Source organism: Lolium perenne, chromosome 5 (genome assembly GCF_019359855.2).
Source record: "Lolium perenne isolate Kyuss_39 chromosome 5, Kyuss_2.0, whole genome shotgun sequence".
Classification (NCBI taxonomy): Eukaryota; Viridiplantae; Streptophyta; class Magnoliopsida; order Poales; family Poaceae; genus Lolium; species Lolium perenne.
Window position 1 is genome coordinate 256,794,044 of NC_067248.2, and position 26,769 is coordinate 256,820,812.

At 47.1% G+C, this 26,769-nt stretch overlaps 5 protein-coding genes, 1 long non-coding RNA gene and 1 pseudogene across 7 annotated transcripts; 3 read left to right on the plus strand and 4 right to left on the minus strand.

The window, feature by feature from the left end:
• Positions 1-681: 681 nt before the first annotated feature.
• Positions 682-1,546, minus strand: LOC127302816 (auxin-responsive protein SAUR36). Its single transcript, XM_051333450.2, has one exon. The coding sequence runs from the start codon at positions 1,252-1,254 to the stop codon at positions 796-798; it is 459 nt and encodes a 152-aa protein (XP_051189410.1). The 5' UTR covers positions 1,255-1,546; the 3' UTR covers positions 682-795.
• A 385-nt stretch (positions 1,547-1,931) lies between these two features.
• LOC127302817 (auxin-responsive protein SAUR36) lies at positions 1,932-2,445 on the plus strand. The gene has a single exon (XM_051333451.2). It carries the CDS (start codon positions 1,932-1,934, stop codon positions 2,385-2,387), a length of 456 nt encoding a protein of 151 aa, XP_051189411.1. The 3' UTR covers positions 2,388-2,445.
• Positions 2,446-4,648: 2,203 nt separating this feature from the next.
• On the minus strand, positions 4,649-5,059 carry LOC127304372 (auxin-responsive protein SAUR36-like). The gene has a single exon (XM_051335060.1). The coding sequence runs from the start codon at positions 5,057-5,059 to the stop codon at positions 4,649-4,651; it is 411 nt and encodes a 136-aa protein (XP_051191020.1).
• Positions 5,060-7,514: 2,455 nt separating this feature from the next.
• LOC127302820 (auxin-responsive protein SAUR36-like) lies at positions 7,515-8,026 on the plus strand. Its single transcript, XM_051333453.1, has one exon. It carries the CDS (start codon positions 7,574-7,576, stop codon positions 7,991-7,993), a length of 420 nt encoding a protein of 139 aa, XP_051189413.1. The 5' UTR covers positions 7,515-7,573; the 3' UTR covers positions 7,994-8,026.
• Positions 8,027-8,785: 759 nt separating this feature from the next.
• LOC127302818 (auxin-responsive protein SAUR36-like) lies at positions 8,786-9,880 on the minus strand (annotated as a pseudogene).
• Positions 9,881-10,567: 687 nt separating this feature from the next.
• Positions 10,568-11,064, minus strand: LOC139831139 (uncharacterized). 2 transcript variants are annotated; one of them, XR_011745800.1, is made up of 3 exons: positions 10,966-11,064; positions 10,704-10,849; positions 10,568-10,628 (listed from the first exon to the last, which is right to left on the minus strand). It is a non-coding gene; the product is annotated as an uncharacterized lncRNA (long non-coding RNA). The 2 variants fall into 2 exon arrangements; XR_011745799.1 differs by having other exon boundaries at positions 10,606-10,631.
• A 91-nt stretch (positions 11,065-11,155) lies between these two features.
• On the plus strand, positions 11,156-14,150 carry LOC127302822 (F-box/FBD/LRR-repeat protein At5g56420-like). Its single transcript, XM_051333454.2, has 5 exons — positions 11,156-11,319; positions 11,402-11,950; positions 12,603-12,764; positions 12,855-13,032; positions 13,746-14,150. The coding sequence occupies exons 2-3, from the start codon at positions 11,434-11,436 to the stop codon at positions 12,638-12,640; spliced, it is 555 nt and encodes a 184-aa protein (XP_051189414.2). The 5' UTR covers positions 11,156-11,319; positions 11,402-11,433; the 3' UTR covers positions 12,641-12,764; positions 12,855-13,032; positions 13,746-14,150.
• Positions 14,151-26,769: the final 12,619 nt, after the last annotated feature.

Consider the following 26,769-nt stretch of genomic DNA (forward strand, 5'->3'; position numbering starts at 1 on the left):
CTTTAATCAATCCAGAACCTGCCATCACAATTTTATCAATTTTTCTCTTGCAGTTTCTTCACAAAAGAAGATAATGAATTTGCATATAAAAATAGTGAATAGATCCCATTCTAGAAGAAAATAGTAAAAATGAAGTCATATTAACGTATGTTCAACTACAAGGCTCATTTAATTTCTGTGTAATGTCTACAGAACAGAAGATCAAAAGCAAGTACCAGAGACATGTATCAGAAATTCACTTGCTTTCCTACATATTGCTACTGATTAGAGTGCTTATCCTGATATGGAATTCTCACCAGAGTGTGGTGAGACGATGTGAGGAATGGAGATCCAGAATTGGCCACTTCCGGCAACGACAGTGGAAGCGTCCATTCCTAGGCAGCAAAATGTCATTACTACCTCTAACCAGAACCTACAAACTGCTCAACCCACCTCCATCTGAGATAGGCAATCTCAGTCTGACTGTCAGAGGTAGGAACACCAGTTTATTTATTCCCCATCGCCATCTCCTTCATCGTGCTGTTACCGAGTTCAGACAATTTCCAGTCATCTCCATCCTCCCCTTTTAGTCGCTACTTCCTGCCCCCGGAAATCATGACGGCGAACTATAAACCCATGGTTTTTTGTACTTTCTTCAGTACTCTATATGAACTATGTTAAAGGATGCGTCAAAACAATCCATTTTTCCCCGAAAAAGTGTCTCTTTTATATCACTTCCTGTGATAATCGGATCTTACATGAAACTATACAGAGCTCCTCTTGTCCTAACCAAAAAAAAAAAAAGAGAAGCTAAAGCTAAGTACAAAGGGCTAATTCATGGCTGATTTCCATTGATGGCACCATGCAGCTAGAGTTGTAGCTGCAGCAGTGCCCAGCAATGGAGCTCAAGAATGCCTTCTCGACCTCCTCAGAGGCGTCTCTCCTAACAAGGCACAAGACGTAATCCATCATTGTGGCATCAAAGGGCAGTGTGATCCTGCCTCCATTGCCGCCACTCATGAAGCCAAACTCCTCCTCAGACATCCTCAGAAGCTCAGCAAAGACTGTTGTTCCAAGGTAAGCCAGAGGGAGCTTGAACCGTGCTCCATCAGCGCTGTACACCACACAGTGGCCCTCGTCGGCAACAACAGATGATGTTGTGCTGCAGCATTCGTCCTCGGGATCCAGGGCCTGCTGGCGGCGGACACCGGCTCCAGGCACCAACATCCGCTGGCACTTCTTGGCCAGCTGGGCAAGCTTCTTTGCATGGATCATGGTTGAGTCTGATGTGTTCCTGGCTGGCTAAATTTCACTTTGGCTCTGAAAGCCTGAAGCTGTGTTGTAGACTGTGATGTTGCTTGCAGATGAGATGAAGAGGTTTGTGTTGGACACACCATGGATTTATAGTAGAAGTAAAAGGAAGAGTGGGCACAGGGCAGTGCATATGCGTGCAGGTTGTGTGTAGCTATCAGCAAGAGCGGTGGGCAGGAGACAAGGCCATAAGTGTTCTGCATGCAATGTTGTTGCAACTAGCTGCAGACATTATGATGAATGATTTTGATGAGATTTTCAAGCACCATCCATGTCTGAAATGTGCTTGTGGCTACAGAGCCCCATGGGGTCCTCATGCCATTTCCTCAGCAAACAAATCACCACGGCTGTAGTGGCTCCCAGCCACAGCTCTGGTGAGTGCGAAACACTTGGCTCATCAAAACCCAATCCAGATCACATCCTGACGCCTCCAAAACCGCAGCACCACATGTGATGTGCCCATGGGGATTGTCTCCTGCCCAACCATCACACTCCACCGTGTGGGCGCCTGCTTTACCCTTGAGCTATAAATCCATGGCTAAGTGCCCTCCAAAAAACATCACTTCATCAACATACAAAGGCATTCCAATCTCCAACTAGCAGAAGAGTTTCTCACATTTCCAAGAACAAAAGAAACCAACATGATGAGTGCCAAGGCACTCGCTCAGCTTGCCAAGAAGTTGCAGAGGGTGGCGGCCACCAGGAGGAAGAGGCTCACCTGGTTGTCATCAACGTCGAAGGAAGAAACCGAAGGGTCATGCGGCACGTCGTACTCGTCGGTGGCTAGCAAGGGCCACTGTGCCATGTACACCGCTGATGGCATGAGGTTCGAGGTGCCACTGGTGCTCCTTGAGACGACGGTCTTCAGTGAGCTTTTGCGGATGTCCCAAGAAGAGTTCAGCTTCGTAGGCACCAACGGTGGCAGAATCACGCTGCCATGTAATGCCTCAGTGATGGAGTACGCCATGTTCATGCTCAGGAGAAGTGCCTCCGCAGAGATGGAGGCCGCATCCCTCCGCTCCATGGCGATGTCATGTAACTATCATGCGGAGCCTCATCTGGGAGTTATCCAGCACTTCAGTGTCTGCAACTCCTGATTACCAACCAACTGTGAAGATATAGGAGAATTAGAAAAGAGGAAATTGTTTATGTGAAGCATTTTGGTCTTGCAAGCACAGAAGCAATCAAGGAAATTGTTTATGTTAGAGATTATTATTTCAATGTATATATATGATTTTTGCAAAGATAAATGATCAATCACAGAATTTTTAGGACCTAAGCAGTAGGCGTCGTCAAATTCCTTCTGCTATATGACCTCAGGCACAAAATGTTACAAATAAAAGTTTAGGAGGGCAGGCAAATCTTTACATATGGAAAGGGAAGCTGACCTCTTGGATGCTACTGCGTTCTGTTCAACTATAGGTAAAACCATCGAATTATGCTCAAGTCAGCATTGGCAGATCTGCAAATGTTAAGAAATCAGGTCTGTCATGCAGCATGAGCTCATCAGGACCCAAGTACATCATTAGGTCAGACAATTTTTCAGTCATAAACTAATATATAGAAGCTTTTTTTATAGCAACTCACTTTGCAGCATGCTCACTTCCCAAAACAAAAATACCACAATGAAACTCCTTCGATAGATTCAACTGCCCAGCTAAATGCAAGGAAGATACCAGAAAATGGTACTGCTAGGGACCATGCAGACCATGGGTGGACATGAGATATGGAACTGCCCAGCAAACTTGCCAGATCTGCAGCAATCAAAGCACTGTTGAACCAACAAGCACCTAACATGCAGTTACACCCAAAGCAATGAAGTGAACTCTGCATCTACTCAGGAAAGGCTCCTGGACCATCATATGCCTTGTACCCAATGACACTAGCTCTTCACCTAACCAGTGTGCAATCACACAGTTTCTGCAAAACCACGGCGACCGGTGCACATGAATATCACATATCTTCTAATCTCTTGATACAGGAGACAGAACTGGAACACCGCCATAAAGCTGGACCCTGGATGGTTGCACAGTGCCTCTGCCCAAATTCAGCAGCAAAGGCTGCTGTATATCTTGTATGCATCTGATTACCCAGCCACTAGTCCACTATCCTTGCCTCAACAGTACCATGGCCCAATAAAATCTAATCTGAATCTCACTGCCTCCTTCGGGAGCCACCATTGCACGCACCAAGCTCATGGCCTTGCCCCCTACCAAATACAGATTAGTCATATTTTCTGCATATCAGCTTGCAGCTTGTAGTTCCTGAATACATGCAGAGTTCTTCCCTCGGTGTTCTCCTGCATGCCCTATCCAAACAATACTGGAAAATAGAAAATATACGTCAGCATACCCATTTTGTTGCATTATATGAACTATAATTAACTACAGTTGTGTTCCATTAGGACCTAGGGTGCAAGAAAGCGACTTACTTCAACCTTGGGATAAGAGTACAAATGCCTAGCTCATAGCTGACGCTAACAAGCACTACTACCACTAAAAGAATGAAAGATGTGATTCTATTCTATGATAGTAAAAAGCTAATTTGCATTCATTGATGAGAAACAATTTCAAGAAAATTTACAGGTACCCAAGATTTACATTGTTTCATGATCTCTCATATACACTTCCCTAATGTAATACTCCCTCCGTCCATAAAAGGATGTCTTAGATTTTCTAGAGTTGGACGTATGTAGACAGTATAGATGCATCCAAATTTAGACAAATCTAAGACATCCTTTTGTGGACGAAGGGAGTACGTGTTACAGAAGAAATGTGCTGCAATGGTTGGGGTATTTTTGTTTAAAATGCAAAAAAGAATCACTAGTCAGACAAGATAAATCAGCTGAAGTTTCATGAACAATTTCAATGATAAACCCTCAGGATAAAACTCTAGAAGGGCTGATGTATTGTAAAATGTATTAAAGTTGCATACAAGAATGGCACATGCTTTCAGAGATCAAACTAGCAAGTTACCGTGGATCGTAGAAAGGTAGCATTCTCGTGTTAAAGAACTTCTCAATGTAGTAACAGGGTTTATCTAGATTTGGGTGATGTCAACGAAATAGAAGATCAAAAGAAGTAGGGAGTAACATAAAGATATATAATAGTCTAGCTTCTCTAGCAACTGGGAACATTGTACTCAACGCAGGTGGTATAGAACATAAGGAAATAATGTGTTTGGACTTTGGCAAACTACAACAAATAATGTGCTTGCACTTTGACCTTGGAGTGGCAAATAATAAAATTTCTCTCAGAAACAAAGATATGTTTTGTATCATTTCCTGTGATAATTCAATCTTATATCAGTCTGTACATTGCAATTTCACCCAAAGAAAAATAGATTCTCAGTAGCTAAGCTAAGTACAAAGAATCAATTGATGGGCGAGTCCCATCGGTGCATCTTGGCCATGGCAGTGCCCAGCAATGGAGCTCAAGAACGCCCTCTCGACCTCCTTGGAGGCGTCTCTCCTGACCAAGCACAAGACATACTCCATAATCACGGTATCGCATGGCAGAGTGATCCTGCCTCCCTCGCTGTTCGTGAAGCCAAACTCCTCCCCGGACATCCTCAGGAGTTCGCCGAATACCGTTGTACCAAGGTATGCCAGCTGGACCTCGAACCGTGCCCCGTCGGCAGTGTACACCACACAATGGCCCTTGTCAGCGACTGTGCTGCAGCACTCGTCAGCTTGCTGGCCACCAGCTCCAGATGCGACCTTCCTCTGCCACTTCTTGGCCAGCTGAGCAAGCTTCTTTGGATGGATCATGGTTGAGTCTGATGTGTTCTTGGCTAGCTAAAATTTTACTTTGGTTCTGAAAGTCTGAAGGTGTGGTGTAGATTGTGATGTTGCTTGCAGATGAGATGAAGCAGTTTGTGTTGAGCAGGCCAAGGATTTATAGTAGAAGGAAGAGAGGACTCAGGGCAATGTATATGTGTGGGTCATGTATAGCTATCAGCAAGAGCGGTGGGCAGGAGACAATGCCATTAGTGCTCTGGATGCAATGTTGTTGCAGCTAGCTGTAGACAATGTGTTGAATGATTTTGACGAGATTTCTGTGGGACCATATTTTGGGTCAGGGTGATCAGCCACTGCGCAAACTTTGGCAACTTGCGCTGCATTCCGCGTGAGCATTGCAGACTCACAATTAACATGGGGTCCCTAGACCAATCAGCATGCTACTAGCCAATGTCCAATCCAAGCTCCGGCACACACCCAACACTTGTCCCAGCATAATATTGGCTGCTCATGGTCTTGTCTCCTTGCGTGGCAGCCCAGAGATATAAATCCATGGCTACAACCTACATGCCTCCAAACACCATTGCTCCGTCCACAGGACAAAGCGTTCCAGCTTCCAACACACAGTAGAATCTCTTCAGTTAGAACAAGTCCAGCAGGACCCTTACATTTTCTCCCCTAAAAAGATTCCTCCCCTATATTTTTCTTCTTTCTAGCAGCTCCCCTATATTTCGTCCCCAATGTCATCTGCACATGTATATTAATAATGTAGAGCCAAATGTAAGATTTATAACAAGACATAACATAGGTTGGGGCATGTGTAGGGGACACCTCCACAACCCCAATGCATAGAGGAGAGAGGGGGCTAGGTTGGGGACACCAATATTTAGAGGGAGGCTATAGGGGAGCTGATGGAGCCATGTTTTCCCTTCTTCCCTATGTTTGGTACTTGCTCAGTTGGCCAAGAAGTGGGAGAGGATGACAGTCCTCGGGAGAAAGAGGCTCACTTTGTAGCCATTCCTGTCTGAGAACCAAAACAAAGGCGCCTCCGCAGAGATGGAGGCAGCGCTCCTCAGCTCCATGGCGATGTCCCACTAAGATACAAGCTGTGGGGCGCCACGTCCGTGTGTTGCCCAGATTGCTTCTCTCTGCAGCGCATGATTACCACCTGACTTTCTACTCTTGAGTGCACTTATCGGCTTACGAATAGGAAAAAGGTTAAATTGTTTAAGTAAAGCATTTTGATCTTGAAAGCAAGGAAGCAGACAAGGAAGATAACCAGTAGTTAGACAGGGTTCTTTGGATTCATATACTTTGTTGCAGAGATAAATGAGTTATCAAAGCCTTTTGGGGCCTATGCAAGATGCATCAACAAATTTCTTCTGCACAGTTATATGGCCTCAAACCCAAAAGTTTGCAAGGAAACGTTGACTTAATCTTCACAAATGGATAAGGGAAGACGTTTTGGCGAGAAGTTGCTGTGTCTTGTTCAACAACGATAAAATTGTTGGATTATATTTGAAACTGGGACAGGAAAGCCCATGAATGTACAGAAATTAGGTCCGTGACACAGCATGAGCCCATTAAGACTTGTCTTTGGCAAAAGAAATTTGATAGACTAGCTACTTCCTAATTAATTTGTCATGGAAATGCAAATAGCTATCAGGTATTAACAAATGAGCCCTGCATTGCAACTTGGATTACTGCAGTCCTGCCCACCAGAAAATGTACTGAATTGAACGAATGACAGCTCTGTACAGACGGAATCAATGTCATGCCCTGAAGCCCCAGGACTAGACTTTCCGGCTGAACCTCGTGACCTGATTCTTAGCAACTAGTTGTAGGCAAATTGGAAAAGCAGGGGAGATACAAGGGAATGGCTGACACATGCAATGCTAGAAATCATGCAGACCATGAGATATGGAGCTGTCATGCAACTTGCTAGATTTGAAGCAATCAAAACACTGCTAAAGCGACCAACAAACAGCTAGAATGCAGCTGTATGTGCAAAGTACACAACCAAAAGCAGTGACACAAAGGGCTCCTGACCATCATACGCAGTGTCCCCTGTGATGCTGTCTCTTCACCTCACCTGATTGCAATCACTGGGTTGCTGCAAAAGTACAAAGACTGGGTCATCGAACCATTAAGAAATGATTTGCTTTTGAACAAGGCTAACTAGCTAACCTCAATCTCATGATACAGGACACCGAACCAAATGGGATCAATAAAAGCTGGGCCCCAGAAGGTTGCATAATTCCTCTACCCAATTAATATCAATGGCTGTAGCATGCATCTATTGCCCAGCCACTAGTCCACTACGTTTGCCTCTACAGAGCAAGCCATGGCCCAGCAAAATCTGATCTGAATCTGTCTGCCTACCTTCAGAGCCAACATTGCACGCACCTTGTCCCCTGTTAACTGCTAGTAAGTCTCATATCTCTGTGCCTATATATTCATGAGCTAAGACACCAGCACTTCATCAACAAACTCACAAACCAAGCATCTCCAAGAAAAATACCTGAGAATCAAGAACACCCAGCCATGGCCATGATCCATCCCAAGAGGATTGCTCAGTTCGTGAGAAAGTGGCAACGGGTGAAGACAGCATCCAGAGACGACGAAGCATGCTGCACGGCATCGCCGGTCGCAGATAAAGGTCACTGTGCCATGTACACAGCCGATGGGAGGCGGTTCGAGGTCCCGCTGGCGTACCTCGGCACGACAGTCTTCGGCGAGCTGCTAAGGATGTCCAAGGACGAGTTTGGGTTCACATGCGACAGCGGGATCATACTGCCGTTCGATGCAGTGGTGATGGAGTACGTCATGTGCTTGCTCAGAAGAAATGCATCGCCTGAAGTAGAGAGGGCATTCCTGAGCTCCGTAGTGATGTTGTGCCAATATCCAAGTTGTATGGCACCACATGTAGTGCTGCACCAGCAGCTTGCAGTTTGTAGCTCCTGAATATATGCAAAGTTTTTGCCTCATTATTCTCCATTTTGCATGTCTTATCCAGTATGACATAAAAGAGTTCAGCGCTAGAGAGGAAATAACTTATTAGCATACCAGCTTGTTTTATGATATGAACTCCTTTTAATTACAACTACATAGCATTGGGTCATAGGGTCCCTGAAAGCTATTTACTTCAACCCTGGAGCTTCAGAGTACAAATGTATAGCTCACAGAAGATACAACAGAAGATAAGCCTAACAAGCAACACTACGAATGAGAGAATCAAATATGTTAAATTATTATATGCTAAATAAACCATAAATCCATATTTATTTATTGATGAAGTGATAGTTTCGAGAAAAATAATAGCCACCAAAACTCTTCAATTGTTTCATGATCTATAATATATATGCAGTTCTCTCAGATAATACATATTATAGAAGCAAATTTTCTGCAATTACTGAGGGTGTTCTTGTTCAAAATACAAAAATGATCACTAGTCAGGCAAAACTTATCAGTGGACATATCATATATTTTGCATAAAATCCAAAAATGGAAGAGAAATTAGCAGTACAAGCTGCAGAGCAAACTTTTAGAGTAAAATATGTGGGTTATGTTTGCAGATAAACTGAACGTCCTAAAACTTCAAAGGAAGTGGGCCTGAAAATGCCCAAAGGGAAATGTGCAACATACTAAGATCCCCTGATCATTAAGAAATGATTATTAGTATTGCAACCAAACATAAACTTAATTCACACAAAAGAGTAGCGGGACCAAGCAGCCAGGAGCCAAGACGAAGTCAAATAGTCAACTTGTGGTACCCTTTTTTCATTTCCTATGTTCCATATAGAACTTTTTACATCATCCCAAAAAATGGACGGAGAAAAAAAAAAGTAAAACAAATACTGAATCATCAGAAGCTAGAAACAGCTATTTGCTGGCTAACTCCCATGGATAGCTCCAAACCATTTCCATGGTGGCAGGGTCTGACCACGGAGCTCAGGAAAGCTGTCTCTACCTCTTCTGATGCATTCCTTCTGAGCAAGCACATGACATACTCCATCACTGCTGCATCACAAGTCAGTCTGATCCTCCCGTCACTTGTGAAGCCAAACTCATCCTGAGACATCCTCAGGAGCTTTTCAATGATCGTTGTGCTGAGGAACACCAATGGCACCTCGAACCGCCTCCCGTCGGCAGTGTACCACAGTGGCCCTTCACTACCACAGATGAGCAGCACTCATCGACTTCATTCGCTGCCGTCCACATAAGCCTCTTCCTCCCGATGGCTGCCACTCTTTGCCACTTCTTTATCATTTGAGAAAGTCTCTTCGCACTGACCATGGTTGTATATCTCCTTCTTTCTTGGCAGATAACTCAGAGTTTTGTGTCAAGTGTTAATCTAGATGTAGTGCTTTGCTTGTGGATGGAACCGGTGGTTCAGAGCTGATGCATTTATAGGTGGGGGGAACGATAAGCATGCAGCTATCAAAGCAAGCTGGCAAGGGACAAGGCCATGAGCTTTGAATATGCAATGTTTAGAGGCTACCTCTTTGGTACTTATTGGGGACAGTGGTGGTAGTGTTTGTGTGATTGGATATCACAATGTGCTGCCAAACTGGCCTTCTTAGTGGCTCACGGGCATGCTTCATGAGAACTACGTGAAAGTCGGGTCTAACATGAGAATAGTGAGGGACAGTTCTGTTGGCACTGAGATACCAATTATTTAAAGATCTGGATATCCCCTGAGAATGAGATGCATAGTCTGACGATTGTCCATGCCCACAACACATTGTTTCTGAATAACCAGTTTTAATGTGATTAGTGGTTCAAATAAGTGAACAATTTGCCAGAAAATTTCACAAAGCGCTGTTGTTGGTTGACTGTTTGATTATCAGCATCTCATGTGAGCTCCATTTCGTTGTTGCTTCATACAATCTCCAATATGGACCTACTGGACTAAAACTAGCCTAATGTCATTATAGAGTTGTAAGCAGTACTACTGGACCATAACTTGAGCAATCATATCTCTTTCTGAAAAATTGAAGGAAGGCTGCTAAATTCATTGATTAAAGCAGGACTTACACAACAACCGACCCAAGGCAAACAAAAGAGAGGTTTACTCCTGCTGAACAATGCCTAGCCATCCATTTTTCAACTGATGCAAATGTCTTTCAAAGCACCAATGAAGTCAATTCCGTCCCTTTCAAAGCACCGGCCACCAATGAATTCAATTCATTCCACTAGCTATCTGACTCATATCTAGAACATTTGGCAAGTATCAACACAGACAACGTGCTGCAATATCAAGAGATATGTTCTATTTTTCAATTGCAGCATGCCATGTGATATGTTTCATTCGACCCGTGTTTCCTGGTTCTGTATTTTTCTATGGGATGTACATGGTTTCACCTTTCAAATGGGGCAGGCAGGAAGATAATTCCTCGCCATCCTATAACACCTGAATAGACTCACATTCTAGCGGCATCTACATGATTGTAGTTTAAACAAGGGGACATTCTGAAATCAATGTACGTATCCATAAGCACGGGAGCACTCAGAGGTAATGGCAACTTACAAGCATTGCGGGAGTGGCTTCTGGCCCTCAGCAGCTCATAACTGCGCGTGGCGTCCCATGTCAAATAACCTGCTGCCATTCGAGCACAACTCTTAGGTTAGGTAGCATTCAATCTGTACTAAGATCTGCCAAATGATGACTTACTAAGCATGATTCTCGCTATCAGTGTATAATTACACGACTCTGAATCTTAATATCGTCGAAGCAGAAGAGCAGCAATCAGAAAAATCTTCCACTGCGCTTTCAGAAACTGGGCGACGTATTGCCGAGTCTAAACAGGTGTGCTAAATCTACACACAAAAAATCATCAAATACCCGTGAACCAGTAATCGTGAAGAAAAAAATCATGTGCGCAACTATCTGCTGATGATTAAAGGGGCCATCATATTAGATTCAAAACCCTCACCGGAGTGTGCAGCGGGCGAGGAGAGGAGGTGCTCGAGCCGCCGCGCCGCGTAGACCAACCCCGCGCCCGATGCCACCGCCAATCTCCCAGAGGTAGGCCCCCGAACATGCGCCGCGGACTCGTAGCTCGGGCCCCGCGACGGCGGCGACTTCCAGGCAGGCGAGAACGACGCCATCCGGCAACTCTGTGGGTAAACTGTAAATACATACTGCTTCGAGTGTCCTACGTGCAAAATCGGGGGATTTTACAAAGTGAGGCGACTCTGTTGTAACCGCGAGTGTGTCTCGTATGTACGCCGGCGAGCGGAAGGAGCATTCGGCCCTGGTCCGCGGCGGCCGGAGGCGGCGAAGAGAGGTACGCGACGCGTTGCGAATCCTCGAGCTCTTTGCTCATCGTTCCCGCCTGCTAGCTCATTCCTTGCCCTCCACCTCTTCAGCTTCCGCGCGCGCAGGACACCTGTTCGGCAGAATGCCTAAAAGGCTCCGCAGCAAGGGTAACAAGAAAGCAGCCGTGTCCGGTGGCGAGGACCGCTTGAGTGCGCTCCCGGAAGATGTGATCCTGCTTCTGCTGTCGTTCCTGACATCGCGTCAAGCAGTGCAGATGTCTGTGCTCGGCCCCCGCTGGCGCGCCCTCTGGAAGTCCTTGCCGTCCCTCCGTTTCGACATGGGACTTGACCACACCTCCCGGAGCTTCCATTTTATCGAGAGCCTGATCCGCTACCGTGACCCGACAACGCCCCTGCTTGAGTGCGAGATTCTGTCCGATGACAGGTTCAGCCAAGATGTCGACATGTGTCTCCGTTACGCTGTATCGTGCAAAGTGAGGGATCTTCGAATCAAAATCTACTCTCGACGTTACTTCCAGCTATCGGCCGGGACTTTCTTCTGCGCGCACCTGACCAGGCTAACTCTTTGCTGCGTTTGGCTCGACGATTTCTATGTGCATGTTTCGAGCTGCCAATCGCTCGAGGAGCTGGAGATCAATGGTATGCTCCATCTTTTTTCAGTGGATATGCTTGCTGTTTTGCTGACTCCTTCTCTTGTGTGCTGCTATTCCCCTTTCCATCTCTAACCATAGTAAACTGGTTTCTGATGTGCATTGCATTTTTGCCACCGATTCACTCTTTTTAATCACCATGTTTCTATTCTTCTCTTGAGCACACATTATAGTGTTTACCCAACTTAAATCAATAAGAAAGGGATAAAGCAAGGCATGCAACAGAGGTTTGCAAGCCTAAGCCAGCAGCCGCTAGCCCCGGAGGCCTGGCATGCAGCGGCAGCTGTCATGTTTTTATTAAGACACCCCCTATACTTGGTTCGTGGAAAAAGGCTTTATGCATGCGGTTTATAAGGCTACTTGATACTTACACTGTACTATTCAGAAGCATATATTAACTGTCAATTGTCCTTTAATTCTGTCAATTTATGTAACACTTAAATTGTGTGGCTTAATTAAATATGTTTGATGTTTCTGAATAAACCAAAAGTAACATTTTTCCAGGGTATGAAACATTGTATGCTTATGTTTTGTTACTCGAAGAATAAGAACTCTAGAAAGCTTGTATTGTGTTCAGTATTAGTAAATCATGCAATTGAAGTCAGAGATTCAATTGTCATTTAATTCTTCACTCTCTCCAGGTCTTCAGAAAGGAGATAAAATGTTACCCTACATTTAGCAAGCTCAAGACATTGTTGCTCAGTGACTGGTGTATGGCTTCTAACTTCACTGGACTAGTTTACTTTCTGCAGCACTCACCAATTCTAGAGAGATTTACGCTTCAACTTGGTAGATACTGTGAGGTATAAAAAAAATTCTATGTATGATACCTCACTGCTTGATATTACCATTTACTGCTGATTCATTTCAGTAAATCATTTTGTTTGCAACAGAAAACTCAAATGCATAAAGTCTATCCAAAGGAACAATTCATGGTGTCAAAGCATCTCAAGGCAATTGAAATAACATATTTCCAGAAAGATGTAAGGGTAGACCAAATAGTAAACTTCCTTGCGTACCATGGAGTACATCCGAAACTCATAAACATCGAAAGGAAGCCCTATGATGACTGTAAGTAACTACAACCATATACTACTATTATAATGTTTATGTAGTATGTATGCTTCACAGTTGGGAAATCGTATTATTCTATTCATGTAAGTCACAAGTTTTTTTTGTAGATAAACTGTATCACAAACTAATTCTGAAATTTGGTAATCAAACATTTGACCCTTTTCTGAGTTCCAAAATGGAAAAAATGACATAACTTATTTCAATGAAAATGCAAACCTAGGGCAGAGGAGAATTCTATGCACTATTTTTTCATTCTTTGAATGTCAATACCACTGTGGTACCATAAAGTACCTTGTATCCACAATGTGGCACCTTGATCAACCATTTAGACTGTTCATGGTTAAGCCCTAACAGCAACCGTCACGACTGCATCTTGTGAGGCACCAGCTACAGGTCTACAGCTGCAAGATGTGCTTGGTGGTTGTAACTGCATGTCTATGCTGTTAAGTAGAGGATAAGGATTGATTAATGAAACACTTTAACGAATGTTTGCACTTTGTCGAATGGTAAGTTAGACCTTCTGATTGGTTTCCTTCATTTTAATGGCACATTTGTGAGAGCTATCATAAATATTCCAGCTCGCATGTTTGTTCAATCATGCTACTAAATTTCTGCACTTCGGTGCCACTCACTAAATGACCATACCAAACCTTGTTTTTCTATTAGCCTAGACTTTCATGTGCTTAATTTGTCCTTTGTTGTTTCCACAGGCTTCAGTTTCAAGCGCAAGGAGTAGTTCAGACATCTACGGTCGCTTCTCTATTCACACTCCCATGTCCCTGGATCTTTCACCACTAGGTTCCTGCATTTTGTCAAGCAAGGCCGTGCGTGCAACTCATATCCGGTTCACGTGAAGCATGAACTCCTGCCGATTTCGTGATGTGGCTCACTGGGATTCAGTTGGAAAGGCTTAAAGGCCATCGCGGTCCTGTTACACCTATTGCTCTTTTCCTGAACTCTGTTTGGCCTGAACTGAATGATCTGCTTAAGGTCTAGTTTTAGTTACATGTTTCTAGAAGTACAACTTATGCAATATGTAGTATGTTGCGTATCCATTTCTTTCATGACCTGGAATGTTGTTTTGCTTTAGTGATCTGTGGTGATTGTTCGAGTTCTCTGCATATGTTTGGTTGGCTGAACTTGTTTAGCATGCCTTTTCTTGTTGCTGATTGTGTTAGTCCATCTGCGTGGGTACCTAACTTAGATGGACGTATTTTGTTCACCATTTCTTAGGCTGCCGATGTAAATTCTACCATTGTTCAACTGTCAGGAATTGGCCTGCTAAAGTTGATCCGAGGAAATTTATCTTGGCTGGGAGTAAATCCTATACGTCTTGGGAAGTAATCCATCATAGCTGAATTCGCTTTAGGCTTGTTTTTCTAGGCACATATCAAAAGCTAGTTTTTTTATTTCAGCAGGAAAATCAAAAGCTTGATTTTTGTAGTCAAACGTGGGTTTTATTCATCTGGAATGTACATACAGAATGGGTCACGTCTCTTGGCGAGGATATTGTGCTCCAACTCTGAACCGCTTTTGATGTAGTACTAGGACAAAACCCGTGCTTCGCTACGGAACGTGTTTAGATGAAAAGAAATAAGAGGATAGCTCGACTGAATTTTGAACTAAGCTTGTCTTGCAAACTTGCAAAATCACTCAGGCCGTTGGTAGTGTTTTTTTTTTTTTTTGACGGGGGAATAGAGATCTATTACTCAACTTGCACAGCAAGATCACTGGCAACAATGTTTGTTACACAACTGGGGGCAGAGTCCACCCAGTAAATGTCAGACGCAGCTGACTTAACACCAACCTTTGCAAGCTCATGAGCTGCAGAGTTGCACGCACGACGGCAAAAGGAGAAGCTAAAAATTTGAAACTCAGCAGCACATTTCTTCCTTGCCTCCATCGTCGATGGCCATAAGGCGGACCGGTCCAGCTCCTCACTTCTCAGCACTCGAACCAGATTTGAGCAGTCTGATTCAAAAATGACCTTTCTTGCGCCCACCACAGCAGCACCCTTCACAGCGGCGATGCAGGCCAGAGTCTCAGTGTGCAGGGGATCCCGGAGATGACTCAGCCTCCCAGCCCCTGCTGCAACAAACTCCCCCCGGTGATTGCGGATTATAAAACCCCAGCCACCAGTGCCTGTAGCCTCATGAAAGGCTCCATCAAAGTTCACCTTCATGAAGTCCTCCTTCGGCTTCTCCCATATAGATATATCAGGTGGTTTTGGAGGTTTGGGTGGTGGACGGAGAGAGCTGAAGTCCAGCAGATGCCTCTCCACATTGCCGATAATCTCAGAGGCCCTTTTGATCGACTCGCCCGCATTAACCTTGTTCCTGGCGCCCCACCATTCCCACATCAGCACGAGAGCCTTGAGCTGCACCTCCTCCTCACAGGTCCACAAGCACTCCAGCATTGCTTGAGCCGAGTTGCACTCCAGCAGCTTGCATCTTGTACCACTGAGGCCTAATTGCACCCAGCACTCTTTTACTTTTTTGCACTTGAGGAACACATGGCCGCCATCCTCATCGAGACGATTGCAGACGGGACACTTGGTGTCAAGCTTGACTCCCACCCGCTTGATCTTCATACGATTTGCCAGGCTATTGTGGGCAAGGCGCCACACAAACATCTTCAGCTTGCTTGTTCCTTTTAGATCCCAGATTTTCCTCCACTCAAACTTGACACCGCTGCACCCCCTAGCAGCCTTGGAGCTAGTCGCATCCTTTCCTTTCTTTCTATCCCTGATTTTGACACCCACCTTGTATGCAGCCTTAACCGAGAAAGTACCCCATGCATCGAAATGCCAGGCCGGCAAGTCCTCCATCCCTTCCCCAATGCCAATGGAAAGTATTGTCTTGGCGTCCTCCGCCTCAAACAGCGAATGGACCAGCTGCTCATCCCAGCCACCCGTCGCAGAATTCAGAAGTTGAGAGACGAGCTTTATCTCCACATGTCTCGACCCATTCCTTGGCCTGCGCGTATCACCAACAGGAAGCCAAGGGTCGTCCCAGATGTTGATGATGTCCCCCTTCCCCACGCGCCAGACCAGACCCTCCTTCATCAGAGCGACACCTTTCAAAATACTACGCCATGTGTAGGATATGTCGTGCTTCGGGGTAGCATCAAGAATGCTTCCCTCCGGGAAGTACTTCGCCTTAAGTAACCGGCCGCAAAGGGAGTCAGGGTTAAGAAGCAGGTGCCAGCCTTGGCGAGCAAGCATTGCCATGTTGAAAGTATGGGGGTCTCTAAATCCTAACCCTCCCTCATCCTTTGGTTTTGACAGCAGCTCCCATCCAAGCCAGTGGTGCCTCTCCTCATCCTGGTTATTCCACCAATACCGACACACCATAGAACTCAGCTCATCACAAAAAGTTTTTGTCAGGTCGAAGCACGACATAGCAAAGATAGGGATTGCCTGTGCCACTGCGTTGACAAGGATCTCCTTTCCAGCCTTTGAGAGGAACTTTTCCTTCCATCCTTGGATCTTCTTCCACACCTTCTCGAGGAGGTAAGCAAAGGCCTTGCTCTTAGATCTGCCTAGATAGACAGGGAGGCCGAGATAGCGCTCATTGTGAGCTTCAGCACTGATTTGGAGCCCATTTAGGAATCGGCGCTTCCCAGCATTTGCGGTCCCTTTGCTGAACATAACCGCAGACTTCTCCTTATTTATCATCTGCCCAGAAGCCCCCTCATACAGCCTGAGGATACTCTGTAGCTTTTTTACACTCGCCTCATTGACTTTCATGAGTGCACAATGATGAGGCCGTTGGTAGTGTTGAACGAGGTCCTATTTCATCGCCATCCCTATTCCCCGCTCAGAGCGGGAGCGATTCGCTCCCGCCTGAAGCGACGGATGGGTGGGCCGGCCCATTAGCGCCTACCCTGTTCGGTTTCCGGTTTTTTTTTGGCTTTCCCGTGTTTTTTTCGGTTCTGGTTTTTTTCTTTTCGATTTTGCTGGTTTTGCTGTTTTCGAAATTTGTTCAGATTTATTTTTTGTTCTGATTTTAAAAATGTTCATATTATAAAATTGTTCAAATTCGAAATTTGTTCAAATTTAAAATTTGTTCAAATTTGAAATTTGTTCAAATCTGAAATTTGTTTAGATTTTGAAAAAGTTCAGTTTTAATAAATGTTCACTTTTAAAATTTGTTTAGTTGTAAAAAATATTCAGTTTTAAAATGTTTACTTTTTAAAAAATAATTTAAAAAAAATTCGGCTTCTTAAAAGTAAAGATTTAAAATGGTTCACAGACAAAAAAAATAGGAAACAGAAAAAAGAAAAAAGACAAAGACAAACGAAAAAATAGAGAGTACCTTTTGTTGGGCCGCGAACGGGAGGCCCATAGACTAGCTGCTCAGGCGGGCTGGATGGTCGCTCCCGCTTAAAGCGGCCAATAGGAGCTCCCCTATTTCATGCACCTGAGGTTGTAATTTGTCCTAGCCCATCAGAGGAGGTAGCCATACCTATTTGGCCCAGCAACTAAGCTAGGTCCAGCCAAACCAGCCCAATGCCCATGCTAGGCCACATACGCGCCCTAACCTATCATCTCCACTCGCTCACAACAGACGCATGCTTTTCTGTCAAAAAAAAAACATACGCATGCTTCACTGCCGCCGCCGCTGCTATCTTCGCATGTAGCCAAAGCTTCGCTGCCCGTCGATGTCCCAACTTCCTCTGGGGCCACGCCGCGCCTGCTCTGCCCAAAGCCGCGCATGAACTCTGCCGTCATGTTCCGCCACCCGTGGAGCTGCTGCTATGCCTGTAGACACCGACCACCGGTGGCTCCTTTGTTCCCCGTCGCCGCTCCCTGTCACCCTCCACCTCTCCCACCTGCGCGAGCTCGACGGCGGTGTCGGCGAAGAGTCCACAAGGCGCCTTGTTGCGGACGAGCCTGGCGAGCGAGCTTGCCGGTTAAGCGGGGCGTGTTGGGGATCTCGGGGCGGAGCCGATCGGCCATGGAGGCGGGGCGCGTTAGCGATTTTTATGCAGAGCATGGCGAGGTGGGCCGGAACCCGGGTCTGAGGGTAAATGGACGATGCGGAAGTTCGCTGGAGGGCAAAGGATGTTGAGCTCGGGTAGTCCCTGAGCTAGCAAGGCGCGTGGTCTGCCTGGTGGGTGACGCGGTGTACCGATTGACTTGGCCGTGGCAGGGCCCGGCGCGAGCAAGCTCGTTTTATGCGACGACGAAGCCAGCCGTTCGTAACATAAGCGGTGGCATTGCTTGTAAATTCGGCTGAAAAGTAAGGGCAGTTGCAAAACAGACGAAATTTTTTGAGGAAAAATCTTACTTTCTTTATTAGTATAGGTATAAACTAGCACACTTACCCGTGCGTTGCTACGGCTATTTTTTATTAAACATTCTTATGCTGCAATCAATCACACTACTAAAAATTACTTTTTCCAAGGGATAAATAGTCCTAGACGGACTGAATCCCACCTGGCATGAATTTGTCGAAGGCATATCAAAAGTTGCGCAACAACATGTGGCGAACGGCGCATCGACAACATCATTAGGGTACGCCAAGAAACGCGTCGAGCTTTGTTGCATTGATAGTAAACAGTTAGTTAAGATCTTGCAATATCAATTAAATACATTGTTTTCCGTAAGCAAACACATGCATCCCTTCCTAGTTATGTTTACGAGTTGATTGAAACAAAAATTATATTCTTCTAAAAAGATAGAAACTGTAAATTATACTGAGTTAAATTCTTTTGAATTTGAGGCGTATGCAAGTGAACAAATCACGAAATAACTATGCTGCTATGCATTGTCCAAATCCATGGGTAAAGTTCATCTAAAACTAAGAAACGCCTAGGCTAAAGGAGCATCTCCATTCCGTATTTTCCTTGTCCACCACCGCCCTTTCCCTTCGAGAACAAAAACTGAGGCATCTTTCTCTTAAAAAAAAAAACTGAGGCATCGGAGGTGCCGGAACCTGCTTGCTTTCCCTAGACAGAGTACCAACTTCCTGATTGTGGCCTGGGCTGGCCGCGCGCAGCAACTCCACAGGCCACCCGCGCGCTGTCCTTCCCTCCCTCCGGCCACGGCCCCGTCCATCCATGTTTTCACTACTCCGCCAGGCATCCTTACAGCCCCGACTGGCACCTCTCGTCCACCATGCGCCGTATCGCTGTATGTCGTGGTGGCGGGAGCTGCGAAGAGAACCAACCTGAGGTTGGGTGGTTAGGAGGATGGTTGTATCCCCAGCCCACCAGAGTTTAAACCCCAGGTTTGACATCTGTGTGTCTCATAAAGGCGGAATATTCATTCAGTGGGAGGCGACGTTCCCGTCGACAGCGAGGCGCCTGTGGTGACTTCGTTAATTTCAAGATCCAATCCGCCGGCTCAGTCTTCCGGAGGTGCTCATAGGGGTAGGGTGTGCGTGTGTACGTTCATAGGGGTGAGTATATGCGCGTGTATGTGAGCGTCTGCGTTTGTACTGTGTTTCTCAAAAAAAAAAAAAAGAGGGCTCGCCGCTGCGTCCAGGTCGACCCTGGCGCCTGAAAAAAAAGAGGGCTCGCCGCTGCGTCCAGGTCGACCCTGGCGCCTGCTGTCCTCGGCCGGTCGTCCAACTCGCAACAGTCCGTGTGCGACGGCGATCCTCTTCGCCGCGTTAAACTTTTGATGGGTCATTCTGATCGGGTCGGTCTCCACGTCACCACCCCACAATCTCGTTTAGCTGGGATTCAGTCTGCTGGCTGCGTCCAAGTCAATTCCTTTTTGATCAGTGCTATTACTTGTTGATTCTGTGGTGGCTTGTGATTCAACCGTAGCATAGGCATATAAACTGGCCAGAGTCGGCTTAACATGGCGATGTGGGACTATTCAATACAAAATATCGGCTTCTCTTTTTATACTTCCACGAGAAACTGCACCAAGCCAAACTTGGTAGGCGGACTGAGTTGACGTTGAGATGGATTTGGGCCCGGCCTTTCTAGTTTGGGTTGCTGGACCCGAGCAAACCAGGCGACGGGCGATCGCTCGCAAGTCAGGGACGACCGGAGCGACCGTTTTTCCTCAGCGGTGGCAGGTCTGGTAAATTTCACATAATAACAGGAGCAATTTCATAACGGACGAAAAATTTAGGGAGAAACATTACTTCCTTTATTAGTAGGTAAAGATTTCTCAGCTTGTTATTGAAGCTCTGTCCACGTACGACCTGAACAAAACCTTCCTTATGGATGGACCTAATAGGATTCGAAACTGAATCTCTTGCACTTTACCATCTCATTAGAAGTAGTCGAGAGCTTGAGTGCACAATGATGAGACACAAGGAATTCGTAGAAAACGGTACACGCCGGTCACTCTGTGCAACCTGATTAAAAGGAGAGTAATGCAAAACCATGTGTAGCAAACTAGCAACAGGAACATAGTTGTATTTCCAAAAAAAAGAAAAAAAAGAAAAAAAAAACAGGAACATAGTTGGTGGTCTACGTTGAGCTCACGAACGCGTACTGAAACAAGTCACAGAGCCACAGGAGCAGAGTAGCGGGGATACGATCTGACTAGAGATGCAGATTTCCACATAGGACTGAGAGGAGGAAAAAACAGATAGAAAACGTGGTTTAGGGTTTTGCGTGGGGTAAACAGCCCTCACGTGTTTCCACTATATATAAGGATCAGTACATGTACAATACACGTATACATACAATTATACAAGAGGCTAGACTACTTAACACTCCCCCTCAATCTAAACCTCTGATAACTAGGTTGAGATTGTTCTTAAATCTATCTAGCATCTGTCTTGTAGCCGGTTTAGTAAATACATCGGCCAACTGATCATTAGTGGAAATAAACCTGACATCCAATAAGCCTGCTGCGACTTGTTCACGCACAAAGTGAAAATCTACCTCAATGTGTTTCATGCGAGCGTGGAAAACTGGATTAGCTGTCAGGTATGTAGCCCCAAGATTATCGCACCATAATATGGGAGGACGTTGCTGAGTTACGCCAAGCTCTCTAAGAAGTGAATCAACCCATAATGCTTCAGCAGCGCCATTTGCCAAGGCTTTGTACTCTGCCTCGGTGCTGGACCTTGAAACTGCTGGCTGTTTCTTCGAACTCCACGAGATAATGTTCGAACCAACAAACACGGCGAATCCGCTCGTGCTACGGCGATCATCCACACAGCCAGCCCAATCTGCATCAGTAAAAATACTAATGATGGATGACGGAGATCTCCGAATCTGCAAGCCCACTTGGAGAGTCCCCTTGACATATCGCAAAATTCGCTTCACTGCTTCCCAATGAGCGTCAGTAGGCTGAGAGAGATACTGGCACACCTTATTTACAGCAAATGAAATATCTGGGCGTGTCAGAGTCAGATACTGTAAGCCTCCCACAACACTGCGGTACCTGAAAGCATCATCAGTACTAAGAGCAGTTCCTGTATCACGAGCTAGCCTCTCTGATGTCATCAGAGGAGTAGGAGCTGAATTACAATTCTCCATATTGACTCGATGAAGAAGGTCAAGTGCATACTTCCGCTGAGTCAATGTCATGCCCCCTGAATTGTAAGATGCTTCTAATCCAAGAAAATAATCCAGCTTTCCCATATCCTTAATGGGGAACGAAGCAGCAAGAGCATGTACCAAGCGATCCACTGCCTCAGATGTAGAGCCAGAGATAACAATGTCATCGACATAAACCAACATGTAAATCTCAACACCATCTCGAGAGAAGAAAAACAGAGATGTGTCGGCTTTAGATGCCGAAAAACCAAGCTCATACAGACGCTGACTCAGACGAGCATACCAGGCGCGTGGCGACTGCTTCAGACCATAGATAGACCGCTGGAGCTTGCAGACATGGGAAGGGTATCATGCATCCTCAAAGCCTGGGGGCTGCTGCATATAGACGTCTTCATTCAGAAATCCATGAAGAAAGGCATTGCTAACATCAACTTGACGCAGACACCAGCCACGAGATACTGCAAGAGAGAGCACAAGTCGGACTGTCGCTGGCTTCACAACCGGACTGAAGGTGTCGCCATAGTCGATGCCATGCTGCTGAGTGAAACCTCGTGCGACCAATCGAGCCTTGTGTTTGTCAATGCTACCATCAGGACGGTGTTTAGTTTTAAAAATCCACTTACTGCCAACAATGTTAACTCCAGGAGGGCGCGGGACCAATTTCCATGTGCCCGTCTGTGTGAGAGCAGCGAACTCATCTGCCATGGCGGAGGACCAAGCAGGCTCCTGTAATGCTTCCCGATGAGAGGATGGGGCAGCAAAGAATGCTCGTCGTCGAGGGTCGTAACGAACCGTCCCATCGGTGTAGACCTTCTCCGTTCTTGTGTGATCGCGTGCACGAGTCACCATAGCATGCGTAGACCCAGTAGAGGGAGCAGCCGAAGGTGCCGCGGCCAGGGTATCGGCAGTAGGCGGCATGAGCTGCTCCGGTGCCAGTTGCGATGCAGGGTCAGTGGGCGACGCAGCCCCAGGCGAGGGCAAAGCAGAGGCCACGCGGGGCATGCCCTGCATGGCCGTGCCATGCACGTCGATCGGCAACGCGGGCGACGCGACAGGCGGCGACGCAGAAGTGACGTCGCCTGCAGAATCTGGCACCTGTGAACAAATGACGTCTGAAACAGGAGCATTAGTGGACAAAAAGGTCAGCTCATAATTTCGAATTGGCATACTCGTAACTGGTTCATCGGAGGGAAATGTGATGGATTGCTCTAAGGTGGAAACATCAACAGAGACTCCGGGTGTGGCGAAAGGAAACACCAATTCATCAAACACGATGTTGATTTATCCAAGCACTTGTACCCTTTGTGCATCGGGTTGTACCCGAGAAAGACACACATTCTAGAGCGAAAATCTAGTTTGTGGGAGTTGTATTTGCAGAGACTAGGCCAACATGGGCACCCAAAAATGCGAAGAGAAGAGTAGGTTGGCTGGACCTGAAGGAGTCGGAACATGGGCGTCTCATTCTTAAGGACGGGTGTAGGCATACGATTTATAAGGTAGCACGCCGTAAGGAAAGCTTCATCCCAATAGTGGAGAGGAAGTGAAGAATGAGCGAGCAAGGCAAGGCCTGTTTCCACTAGATGACGGTGTTTACGCTCCGCAATACCGTTCTGCTGAGATGTATGTGGACAGGAAACACGGTGAGAGATACCCGTGGGCTGAAAATACTGGTGAAGGCGATGGTACTCACCGCCCCAATCAGATTGAACAGATTTAATTTTGGCATTCAAAAGACGCTCAACATGAGCCTGAAAAGCATAAAAGATCTGCTCAACATCAGACTTGTTTTTAAGGAGGTAAATCCAGCAGAATCGTGAATAGTCATCAACAAAACTAACATAATATTTGTATCCCCCCCTGAAGAAGCACGTGCTGGACCCCAAACATCAGTGTGTATCAACTCAAGAGGCATAGTAGTAACATGAGATGACAGAGAATAAGGCAACTGATGACTTTTAGCACGCTGACAAGCATCACACACAAGAGATAAATTGTCTGACGATGAACAGGGGAGTTCATTTGTTCTAATGATGGATTGAACTACATTATTGGATGGATGACCGAGGCGTTGGTGCCACTGTGATGGGGTGACCTTGACACTAGCGAAGGCATGGCGAGTGGAGGCTAACGTCGCTTTGGCGAATGGAATAGGATAGAGCCCTCCATGGCTTCTACCTTGCAGGACGATTCTCCTCGTGACCTTGTCCTTTACAAAGAAAGCATGATGGTGAAATTCAACGAACACGTCATTATCAGAAACAAGGCAAAAAACAGAGAGGAGATTTTTGCTAATGTAGGGTACATGGAGGATGTTTTTAAGACGAAGAGATGAACCAGCTAGATTCGAATAGCCAATATGCGAAATTGACAAACCTGAGCCATTTGCCACTTGCACTTGATCCTTGCCACCATAACGTTCATAGAACTGAAGGCGCTCTAGTTCACTTGTCAGGTGGTCCGTCGCGCCGCTGTCCAGGTGCCACTGAGGGTTGCCGCCACCGCTAGTCGAAGCAGCGTTGCCGGAGCGCTGGGTGATGTAGTTGTTGGTGCGCTGGTCCTCTGCAGCACGACGGCAGTCAGGGGCAAGATGCCCCCAATAGCCGCAATAGTCACAGCGTGGACGCCAGTGCTGGCGTCCTCCTCCGTTGCGTCCACCGCCGCCGCGACCACCGGCGCGACCGTTGCGGCCACCGCCGTTGTTCCCGCCTCCGCGGTTATCATAAGGGTTGCCGCCGCCATAGGTGTTGTGCCCCCCGTAGGGGTTTTGCCCCCCGTAGGGGTTGCCACCTCCGCCACCGTGTTGGTTGCCCCCGCCATTGGGACGATATGCACCTGGAGCGGGCGGGGCATAGTAGTCGGGCGCACGAGGGCGGTGCTCGGCCGGAGGTGGTGGTCGAGAGGCGGCATTAGCCGACGAGGTCCATCCTTCGACTTGGGCCTGCTGTGCCTGGAGTGCCTCGAAGGAGAGGATGTGAGAGTAGAAATCAACATAAGGCACGGACTTGTTACCAACGGTGAGTGATGCTGCGATGCCGTTGTACGCGGAGCCGAGCCCGGTGATGATGTAATCAACAAGGTCATCGTCGGAGATGGGCGATCCGGCGGCGGCCATGGAGTCTGCCAGAGCCTTCATCATGTGCATGTACTTAGCTGCGGATCGATCCTCCTTCCGCAGGCTCTGGAGTTGACGCCGAATATTCCTGACGTTGGCGCGGCTGTGAGCGCCGAACATGGCGTGAACGGATGTCCACACCGCGGCCGCCGTCTTGCAACCAATCAGCTGACACGAGATGGACAGCTCCATAGCTCCGAGAAGGAAGCCCAGAACCTTCTGGTCCTGAGTCCACCAGTGGTGGTAAGCGGGGTTGGAGACGGTCACCGCCTTGTCTCCCTCCCCCGTGGTGATCTTCGTCGCCGGCGCGGGCTTGGTTCCATCGAGATGCCCATGGAGATCGGCGCCGGAGAGGTTGGGCAGTAGGAGGCCCTTCCACAACAGGAAGTTGCCATGGTCAAGACGAACAGGGACGGAGAGCGAGATCGCGGCAGGAGTTGAGGCCGTCGATGAAGAGGTGAGGGCGCCGATGTCCGTTGTCGTGAGAGCAGACGACGACATGGTGATGCCGCGAGGAGGGGCTTGCGGTGAGAGAGGAGCGGCGGCGTGCTCCGATCGGATCTACGGCCGCGCGTCGCGGAGAGAGGCTCGCGGCGGCGGCGTGCTCTGATACCAAGATAGAAAACGTGGTTTAGGGTTTTGCGTGGGGTAAACAGCCCTCACGTCTTTCCACTATATATAAGGATCAGTACATGTACAATACACGTATACATACAATTATACAAGAGGCTAGACTACTTAACAAAAACTACACTGGAAATGAACTGCGCGCGCCACGGACACAACTACTGCTACTACTCAAGAGCTGCAACGAAAGGGTACGTCTTCCACGCGCGTACTGGCTTATTCTACCGGACGGCGGCACGGCGCCTCCCTCGCCGACGGTGGCTGCTACTGGTTGGTGGAGTTGGTAGATGGCCTGATCAGGCTCTGGATGGCCTCGACTCCGTGGCCCTTGTTCTTGGCCGGAGACGGCGACCACAGATGCTTGATCCCTGCGCAATGCAATGTAGTGTGTCAAACCAACTGATAAAAACATAGGTGCGTGGAAGCGATGGAGCAGGAGGTGAGAGCCGATCGATCATCATAGATTAATTACCCTCGCATTTGGCGGCGAGGAGCCGGGCTTCTTTGACCCACTGGCCTCCGCAGGGAGCGTAGATCTCGTCGGGGACGTTCTGGATGAACAGCGATGTGAGGAGGAAGTCGCTAAAATTATCCAGCAAGCAGATGCACGTGATGCATGGTGTCGCCCGTCGCGGCGAGGGAGGAGTCCACGCCGGAGCGCACCACCTCGCAGCTGGTGCCGCCACGCACGGCGGCGGTGATAGGGTACGGGAGTATGTTGATGTGCCATCTTCGGGGAGATGCGCCCTGTGTGGAGAGGAAGAAGACATGAACCACATATTCTTCAGCGTCCTAGCAAAATTTATGTGGAGCGCAGGCTGGGCTGGAACCCTTCCTGCCTCGCATACGTCTATACTCTATACAATGCTACAACAGTGCGCGGGTCAAACGAAAAGAGTCCTCTAGGTTAGTTGTGCGGCGCTCTGCTGGACCTTATGGAACACGCGGAACAAGTTTTCCATCGAGGGGCGCTTCCCATCTCATCCTGCTGACTGCGTATACAAAATGTCAAGTGTGGAAGCCAGTGGCTAGGAGATAAGGACCGGGAAGCAGTGGAGCTGACAATTGGCAGGATTCGTACACTCCATGCTACTACAAGGTAAAACACGTGCCCCAAACTCTTACCGGTTAACTTATCTGGTACGAATTTAGGGATCTGTTCAGCGGTTCAGCGGGGCGGAGGAAGACATGTACCGGGTACCTGATCCGAAGTTTGGGGATATCTGGGATCTGCTAGAGCTTGTCTAACGAGTCCAGCCAGCCTAGTCTTGTATCGTAATGCGTTCGAAGTAATGTTTCACAGATCTGTTCACTCTGGCGGGATATTAGGGATGATATCGGACTAGTTTCCTCTTGTTTGCTTACTGGTTTGTAGTACAACACGAATTGGGAACAGAGGAGCTCAAATATCTTGCAGTAGACGCAGCAACAAACGTTGAAAATAAAGACGTACGTAAAAGCATGGCAGATCCTTACTAACAATTTAGTGCAGAGTTAACTTTCATTCAACCATCTGAAGA